The 8,528-nt window shown below is 44.1% G+C and overlaps 1 protein-coding gene across 1 annotated transcript in view; it reads left to right on the top strand.

Moving 5' to 3' along the window:
* The window catches only part of LOC104498473 (probable E3 ubiquitin-protein ligase HERC3), a 45,238-nt gene that overhangs the window by 14,647 nt on the left and 22,063 nt on the right, over positions 1–8,528 (top strand). Inside the window, exons 2-8 of the mRNA XM_010141858.1 lie at positions 1,050–1,209; positions 2,635–2,711; positions 3,301–3,522; positions 5,689–5,780; positions 6,775–6,905; positions 7,374–7,534; positions 8,045–8,121. Coding sequence (XP_010140160.1) covers positions 1,050–1,209; positions 2,635–2,711; positions 3,301–3,522; positions 5,689–5,780; positions 6,775–6,905; positions 7,374–7,534; positions 8,045–8,121 — 920 coding nt within the window. The remainder of the gene's footprint in view (positions 1–1,049; positions 1,210–2,634; positions 2,712–3,300; positions 3,523–5,688; positions 5,781–6,774; positions 6,906–7,373; positions 7,535–8,044; positions 8,122–8,528) is intronic.

Raw genomic sequence — 8,528 nt, 5'->3', positions numbered from 1 at the left:
GAGAGGTTGAGAGCTGTGCTGGTGGTGGCATGTGCCTCCGGTGGGGTCTCCCAAGCCAGACAGGTCTCAGCTGAAGGGTCAGACACAGTGTGTCCACGGGCAGGATGGGCTCACTAGCCTTCGGGCACCATCCTAGGAGAAGGACAACTCTGACTCCAAACCCGGGCAGATGGAGCTCGTTTAGCCTTGTAAGGCTCCATCTCAGAGAAGGACACTCTAACCAAACCTATGACCTGAGGACTTTGCTGTCACTGTCCAAGCTCACTAGGCCCTGGCAGATGAACCTCAGGTGGGCCCAGTTCCGCGCACGCTGTTCCTCACCTAAAAAATCCACCGCACAGGCTTGAAGGGTTTACTCCATCGGTGTGCTTGCAGTAAGCGTGGGGAAAACTCTTCCCAGATCTTCGTTTGCGAAGCCAAGCCATGATGATGGTGATTCCTTTGTAAGGCCATCTTGCTTTGCTTCTTTTTTATGGGACTTTTTAAATGAATGTGTGACAGCGGTAGTAATAGGTTTAAGTTCAAACCTGTTCCAAGCTTAGCATAGGGGATGTTGTAACATACCTGCTTCGCACATCAAGCAGTAAAGCAAGGGCTGGATAGGTTGATTAACTCTGTGGATGACTCGTCCCCACTGTCATCCCCATGACATGAGAGGTGTGGAAGGTCAAATATGTTTTACGGGGTCTGCCAACTCCTGGGTGCTGGCTGATCCCCACATCAAAACTGCATGAGAAAACCTCAGACCTGGAAAGTTTGGTTGTTCGTCTGATAGGTTTCCCTGTATCGGTGAGGCGCTCTGTGTAGACTGTCATTGTGCTTGGGGGCATGTACCTGCCATTCTTCTCCTATGACTTGCAGGCCAGGCTTTCAGAAGAGCTCAGCAGCTACATGTTTTGAGTAAAACCTGGTGCTTTCCCCTTGTAGGAAGTGTTTTAAAACTAAATTGCAGATCAGCCGTCTGAATGGCTTTACCTACAGATAACCTGCTGTCTGTGTGTCACTCTGGGATGAATCCTGTGATCAGAGAGGTTTTCTGTTTTCCTCAGAGCAAATCGGAGCCCTGGCTGGGCAGCACATCGTGCATGTGGCCTGCGGAGAGTCTCACAGCGTGGCGCTCAGTGACCAGGGTCAGCTCTTCTCCTGGGGTGCCGGCAGTGACGGGCAGTTGGGCCTCACCACTATAGAAGATGCAGTGACAGTACCAAGGTAAATTTTTAACAGGTTCAGGTTTACTTAAAGCAGTATGGTGCATCAAGGGTTACTTGCCTTCCCATGTGGAGTTAGTGGGAGCGTTGTTTTCCCTTAGAGGGTCAGTAATTGGGCACTTCTCATGTAGATATGTAAGGGTGATTTCTTCTCCCTTTCTGTACTGTGCTGGTGCTCTCTGAGCCCCCTTGGGACTCAGACAAGTCCTCAGGAGGTTTGGGCAGGACAGGCCTTCTGCCTGTGGGTGCTTGGGGCATGGAGAAGAAAATCAGAGCATGCTCAGCTTTCTCAATGAAGAATGCCACCGTGTTTTGTACAGAGCAAGGAGGTGCACGAGGGAGGACCCAAAAATAGAAATGCCATGTGTGATACCTGTCTCTAATCCAGTCCCTTGGAAGTCGTCTGAGATAAGACATATGTTTCAAGAACAGGGAAGAAACCCAAATGGCTGCATGAACTGGCACTTTAGGTGAAACTCAGTGTTGCGCATTAGCAGCAAAGCTACTAGACCAGCTTACTGCAGTTCCAAGAAGCGAATGGTGGTCAAACACTTCAGGGTAATGCTCAGTTTTCTTCCTTTATTTATTAAACATACCTTACCCGTGTCAGAGCACGAAAAGAGTTAAGTTCGAGGACACGTGGATGATGCCATTGGCAGACACCAAGACTCCTCCATCCAAAGCAGTTCATAGAGGATAGATCTCAGCCTATCACCGTAATAAAGATAACCGGTCCCTTTGTACTTCATGGTGTTGGGAGCATGCTACATCAATAACAGATGCAGTCTGTCTCTTAGTTGGTTTGTCATTGCTGATCCAGTGCAGAGCAGAAGCTTGGGACATTTATCTAGAGTGGCTGTCATTGAAACAGTATTTGAAAGAAGAGTTTTGGTCACAACATATTAATATTAGAGTTGAAGGACTCTGTAGAAGGATAGTCCTTAACTTGCAGATGGCTCTGATATGAAAGACAGGCTCACATGTCAATGTGATAGTGCCATTTAAAAAATAACATTTTTGTGAGATAGCATGAACCTTTGACATGTTATTCTCTGTGCAAAGCACTGAAGAGGTTTTGGTGCTGTAACTCATAGGAACTGAGCATGAAAAATAGTAATGCCTGAAAAAGAATAGTGAGACAGACACTAAGAACCAGCTATTTTCACCATTTCCAGATGGCTGGATCGAGCATTATAGCAGCAAGTGTAGTTGGAGTTATTAGTCAAGTGTCTCAAGACCTTTAGTCACTGCATAATTGCATCTGTTGTGTATGGATCTGTGTCGCCACCAAGACTCTGTTCCTCAGCCTCAGAACCACAGGGTATGTGTATGTACAGAATGAATATCTGAATGGAAGGCGTGATTTCATCCTAAGGTGATACTGTATTTGTGGATACTTATTCTAAAACAGTGTTGTCTTCTTTAGGTTGATAAAGAAATTGAACCAACAAACGATACTGCAGGTTTCCTGTGGAAATTGGCATTGCCTGGCTTTGGCAGCAGGTGCTGTAACATTCACTTTTTTTCTTACTGAAGTTCGTGCTGTTACTTTGCAGTGTCCAAGATTGTGTATTTCTGTGTAATAAACCAAGGACATCGCTGTGCCAGCTGCTTTCAGGCCAAGTGGGAGGCTGTAAAATGGATCAGGTACCATGAATATTGAAGAACAGCTTTGCCAATACAGTCAAGAAAGAAAATGTTATACGCAGGCCACCCACTGTCTCGCTGGTGAATGGTGGCAGAAGCACTCAACAGCTTCCCATTTTGATGTAGAAAAATGTGTAATTAATATCTTTGTATTGAAATTATCCTTACCACACGTGAACTATTCTCTGTTATGCTAAGTTACAGCAGTCTGATGTTGTATTTTACATTGTTGCATGTCTGTTTATTTTCCCAGTGGCTTCAGACTACGCTTTTATTTTAGCAAAGTTTGTCTCTCTTGATTTTCCACTCTCCACCCCCCCACCCCGCCCCCCATCATGAGGCTTGGGTGGGAATGAAGCCTCCAGCACTGGTGGTTGTTCATTTCAACAAACTTGCTTTTCTGTTGACTAGCTCTTACCCACCATTCTTTCTGATCTTTTTTCAGATGGCCAATTCTTCACATGGGGGCAAAACAGCTATGGTCAGCTGGGCTTAGGCAAAGAATGTCCCTCCCAAGCCAGTCCACAACGTGTCAAGTCTCTTGATGGGATCCCTTTGGCTCAGGTTGCTGCAGGTGGAGCCCACAGTTTTGCCCTCTCTCTCTCAGGAGCTGTGTTTGGCTGGGGGAAGAACAGCTCAGGACAGCTGGGACTAAGTGATGAACGAGGTATTAAAATTTTGCTCCTAGGTGAAAGAAGGATTTTTGGCCTAGTGTTACTTTTTGCATACTTTTATTGAGCAGATATGTACCTTTCAGCAGCTCCTTTTGGGAGGAGAGGGCAGAGGAACAGCCTCTGGACGAACTCTACAGGCTTTTCCTACTTCGTAGGAACAGAAACACTTCTTTTCCCCTTGTGGATGTTAGTGGAAGGAAGGTGAAAAAGAAAGATCTTTCAAATGTGAGTGTCAACATACAGGCGTTGAAGGAAGTGCTCATATTGTTTCTTCCTCTTCTCAGAAATGCTTTGTCCATATTTAGTTTGAAGTTGGTGTGGAACAAAACAAGGAATTAATTCATTGCTTCCCACTGGCTGGCAGGTGTTCAGCCATGCCCAGAAAAGCAGTGCTCCATCATGTGTAACGGTTACTTGGGAAGACAAGTGCCATAACCTCAAAAATGTCCCCTCCTTCCTTTTCTCCCCAGCTTTATAAGCTGAGCATGATATCATACGGTGTGGAATATCACTTGGGTCGGTTGGGATCGGCTGCGCTATCTGTGTCCCCGCCCAAATTCTTGTGCACCTCAGCCTACTCACCGGTGGGGTGGTGTGAGAAGCAGAAAAGACCTTGACTTGGTGTGAGCACTGCTCAGCTGTACCTAAAACATCCCTGTGTTGCAAACATGGTTTTCAGCACAAATTCCAAACATAGCCCCATACTAGCTACTGTGAAGAAAATGAACTCTATCCCTGCCAAAACCAGCACACTGAGAGTCTTGTTTGTGATGTGGGGCTAATCTTAAATGAACATGTAAGGGTCATCTGCTGGTGGGGCTGTGTTGGCCAGGGATCATACTCTGATGCTTACCTCTCAGTACATGGCGCTGTAGTAAACGTGATATTTATGGTAAGCGAATCATGGTAAGATAGGATGAATTATACTTTGTGAACGTGAACAGGGAAGTCTACAGACACGAGTATTGTGTAGCACTGTTGTTACCGAAAATTCAGAAGAAAAACTCCTTAACACCAATGTAGCATTAAGAAGCAGCATTTTCTTTATCAGCGCTGGGTGTGAAGGGTATATCTTCCCCAAATCCTGCACCCCGTATGCTGCCCCAGCCAAAGCTTATATCACCCGTTTACTTACATAGTCATTATTTTCCCCCAAATAATTTTTGAATACGTATGAATAATTTTGCATAGCTATTATGCATGCGGCTTGAGTGTCAGTCTCCAAATAGCTTAGCTCGCACTTTCTCTTCAGTTTTGTCGTGTTCTGTACCGTAGACTTGTAGTTTAGATTTTTTTCTCATTCCTTTCCCAGACTGCCAAGGTTTTCGTATTGCTGTTGTACAGACTAGTATTTACAGAGTGACATAACACTGTTATTTGAACAATTATGCTGCAGAGGTAAGAAGTGTCATTTCTGTCAAAAATCAGAATGTTAACATACAGGACAAAGTAAATGAAAAATCTGCTCTTATTTCTTAAATTCATGAAAATGTGACCGTTTCCCGTTCCCTACCCAGAAAAAAGCACCTGGTAAATCTTTGGGTGAGGGTCTTAAAATGGACAACTTCCATAGGTAGGAACCTGAATTTTTTGTTGGTGTGAAGTAAGCAGCTGCTCCCCTCAACACTGAACTGTTTTGGAGGGCGTACTGCTCCTTGAAATGCTTAGCTTTTATTCTTACATTAGTGAAACATGTCATCTTAGCATATTCATCCTCAGGAGACCCACTTTTAATGATTAGAATGTCAGAGTAAAGGAGAAAAGCATCATTTAATGGTTGGCTGTGATTAGTCTGTGCAAGCAGGAGAATCTTCTTAAAGGATGACAGCGGAAGGAAGGCTAGGCGTTTAAATACACCTTGGGATTCAGCTTGTCAGGTGTGTTCCGCTAGTGTCTCTCGCGTGTGAGGATGGTTCTGTATGGAAACAGTCTAAGCCAGGTTTTGGAAAAAATACTTGTGGTTGTCAGTGAGGATTCTGGAATGGAGCATGAGGCTGAAGGTGGGTGTATGTGGCTGCACTCATCTACCTCTCAAACTGCAAGTGCACGTTGACTTTTACAAGATTCTCAATATTTGCATTCATGCTCTGAACAATTTTCCACAAATTTAGATTTGTGTTTATGAAAGAGCTCCTTTATTTTCTTTGTCTTCTGTGCAGACCGAGAATCCCCTTGTCATGTGAAGCTGTTGCGGTCTCAGAAGGTTGTTTACATCAGCTGTGGAGAGGAACACACAGCGGTTCTGACAAAGGTAAAGACGCTCCCATGGGAGCTCTGGCTGCTGTCTCACCTGCCTAGTGGTTTCACGTTAGTTTCCTGGGAAATGGTAGGAGAGAACAGACTGACATACTATTTTCCATAGGACTCTAGTGAAAGAAACCAAATGGAAAGTCTAGTCATGTTATAATTTATTCTGAGATTCATTGTCAGCGTGATCCTTTGCTGTTTTCAAAGATAAGTGTGTTAGTAATCCATGACAACGAATAGTAAAACTTAGGTGAATTGCTCCAAGAAAGCAGCTTTGAGCAAAAAGATGAACAAACATATATCCAAAGGGTGAAAGTAGTGTTTTGTTGGAAGTTTTTTATATTGTCCATCAGAAAGAAATGCAAATCAAAATGAATGAGTGTTTAAATGAACAGCCACTAACAGCTTTTACAAGAGGTTTCCGGTTCCAAACCTGCTGTTTTCAAGTGGTATATAGTTTAGTGGACAGAGGACAGGGCTGGGATTTGGAAGATTACTGCTCAGTTCTTGGCTTGACTCTGCCCCTTCCTAGGTGTTGCTTCGTTTTTTTTCATGCCTCAGTGTGTTCCACTGTGAAAGTAATTAAACAGATAGCTTTGGGATTCTTGTGGGAAAAACACTTGTAAAAGATCAGTTCTGTAGGAGCTCTTTTCAAAATAAAAGATTACAATCTTTTTGATCAGCCGCTAACGGAGATGGGCGTAAAGTACCATGGAAATGTGCGCTACTCAGCCATGTTTAAATCTGCTGGGATTTCAGACTCATCTGGTGATGGTGTGGGGAAGCTTGTCTAATGCAGACATACCTAGATATGATTCTGTTAGTCTCCGAGGCTGGCAAGTAGCTTATTAGCAGAACCCAAGTTTCTTTTCTGAATCCTTTGGAAATTGCCAGCAATCTTTGCCTAAGCTTGGGCTCATACTGAAACAGGAATCGGAGAGATAACTGCTGGGTCATGGGTCCCTAAATGGAGAATATGCTGTTTGATTTGCTAACAGAGTGGAGGGGTGTTCACGTTCGGTGCAGGTTCCTGTGGGCAACTGGGACATGACTCTATGAATGATGAAGTGAACCCCCGAAGAGTTCTTGAGCTAATGGGCAGTGAAGTATCCCAGATTGCTTGTGGCAGGTGAGTCCTGCGTGCAATCGGAAGTTTTATTTGTGGAAGTCGATGCTGACACTGAGCCTTGTAAATAGGGGGTGGGGGATAAACTTGCTTCTGCATCCTGCATGTCAAAACTAATCTAAATTTTACTTCCCATGAAAATTTTAAGGCCCTCTAAGTGAGGTTCTTTTTCCATTGGGGTTGTTCTCTGTGTTGTAACCCGGTATCTTAATTCAGCAAGACTTTAGAGCAACAGCCCTTTTGGTCTCAAGTTTCCATCCTTTTTCATGAGAAGCAGGTTAGTCACATTGTTGCTGCGCTGTTGCCTTTTGTATGTGGCAAAATCTGAGCATTGGTACTAGTGTAAAGACCGTGCTTTGCACCAGCTTCAGCCGTAGGGGAACTGAGAAAAAGTTTTAGTCTGTATTTGTGGGTTTTTTTTCCTTTTAATTGTTAAATAAGGCCCAAACATTTTACCTGTCTCTGTTACAGACATCATACTTTAGCCTTTGTGCCTTCTTCAGGAATGATCTATGCATTTGGTTGTGGAACAAGAGGCCAGCTAGGAACAGGCCATACTTGCAACGTTAAGTGTCCCTCTCCTGTCAAGGGTCACTGGGCAGCTCACAATGGGCAACTCTCAGGGAAACCTGGTACGTACATACTGTGCACGATTTGGAGTCGCAAATGGATGTAAATAACTTAATTGCACCCATGGCTGTCTAAAGACATCTCGACATTGTTCTGCAAAAGTTCTTGAAATAACAGAAGAAACCCTTCCTCCTGTCCCAAATGCGCTATGGAAATCACTGGGTGAGCTCTTGCTCTCCCTGTTAATGTGCACCCTCTCCCTTTCTCTTCTTAGTGCGGAGCTCAGCATTTGTTGGTCTTGAGCTTTCATGGAATTGCACCGATGCTGATTTCCAAGGGCTTTGTTTTCTCTTTAAAACTCCCGTTGCAGTTTAAAAATTACAACTTTTTCTTCCTGCCAGGCATTCCTCACAGTGCTTGAGTTCTAATTGTGGTTTCAGCCTGGCCTTCAAGGGACCTAGGTGCTTCTTGTGTAAAACCTGAGATACTGGTGGTGCAAATGTGGAGGAAAAGGAACAGGAGTAACTGGGATTCATCAACCTCTAATGCAACTGTGTCTCTTTCTTCAACAGATGCTTGTAAATACCACATTGTTAAACATATCTTCTCTGGAGGAGACCAAACATTTGTGCTTTGTTCCAAATATGAGGTAAACCAAATGAAGTATTTTCTCACGTCTGCTCCCCTGTCCCAGCTTTCACAACGCATCTTTTGTTTTTGGTAATATCACCTGAAAATGAAGTGTTGCTTTGGAGTCCATTCTGCCCTACAGACTGTACCGACAATGACAGCTGTTAGAAATTACAACTCTTTAGGGGTGCCTGAAAGTTACTTGCCTTTAGAGACACATCAGAAAGCTATTGGGAAGACACTGATTTTGCTTTGAACAGCAGGGAAGGAAATCCAATCTCCTTTGCAGATTAGAAGTGAGGGACTGCTTTTCTCCTGAGACACTGAGGTCTGAGATTAGAGGTTAGGGCTGTGGACCACATAAACTGGGATTTTGTCAGGATATGCTGGATGGAGGGCTGAATGCTGAACTGCTTTTTCTGCTTT

Source organism: Buceros rhinoceros, unplaced genomic scaffold, assembly GCF_000710305.1.
Source record: "Buceros rhinoceros silvestris isolate BGI_N320 unplaced genomic scaffold, ASM71030v1 scaffold7108, whole genome shotgun sequence".
In the NCBI taxonomy this organism is placed as follows: Eukaryota; Metazoa; Chordata; class Aves; order Bucerotiformes; family Bucerotidae; genus Buceros; species Buceros rhinoceros.
This window is presented reverse-complemented; position numbering and strand designations above follow the sequence as displayed.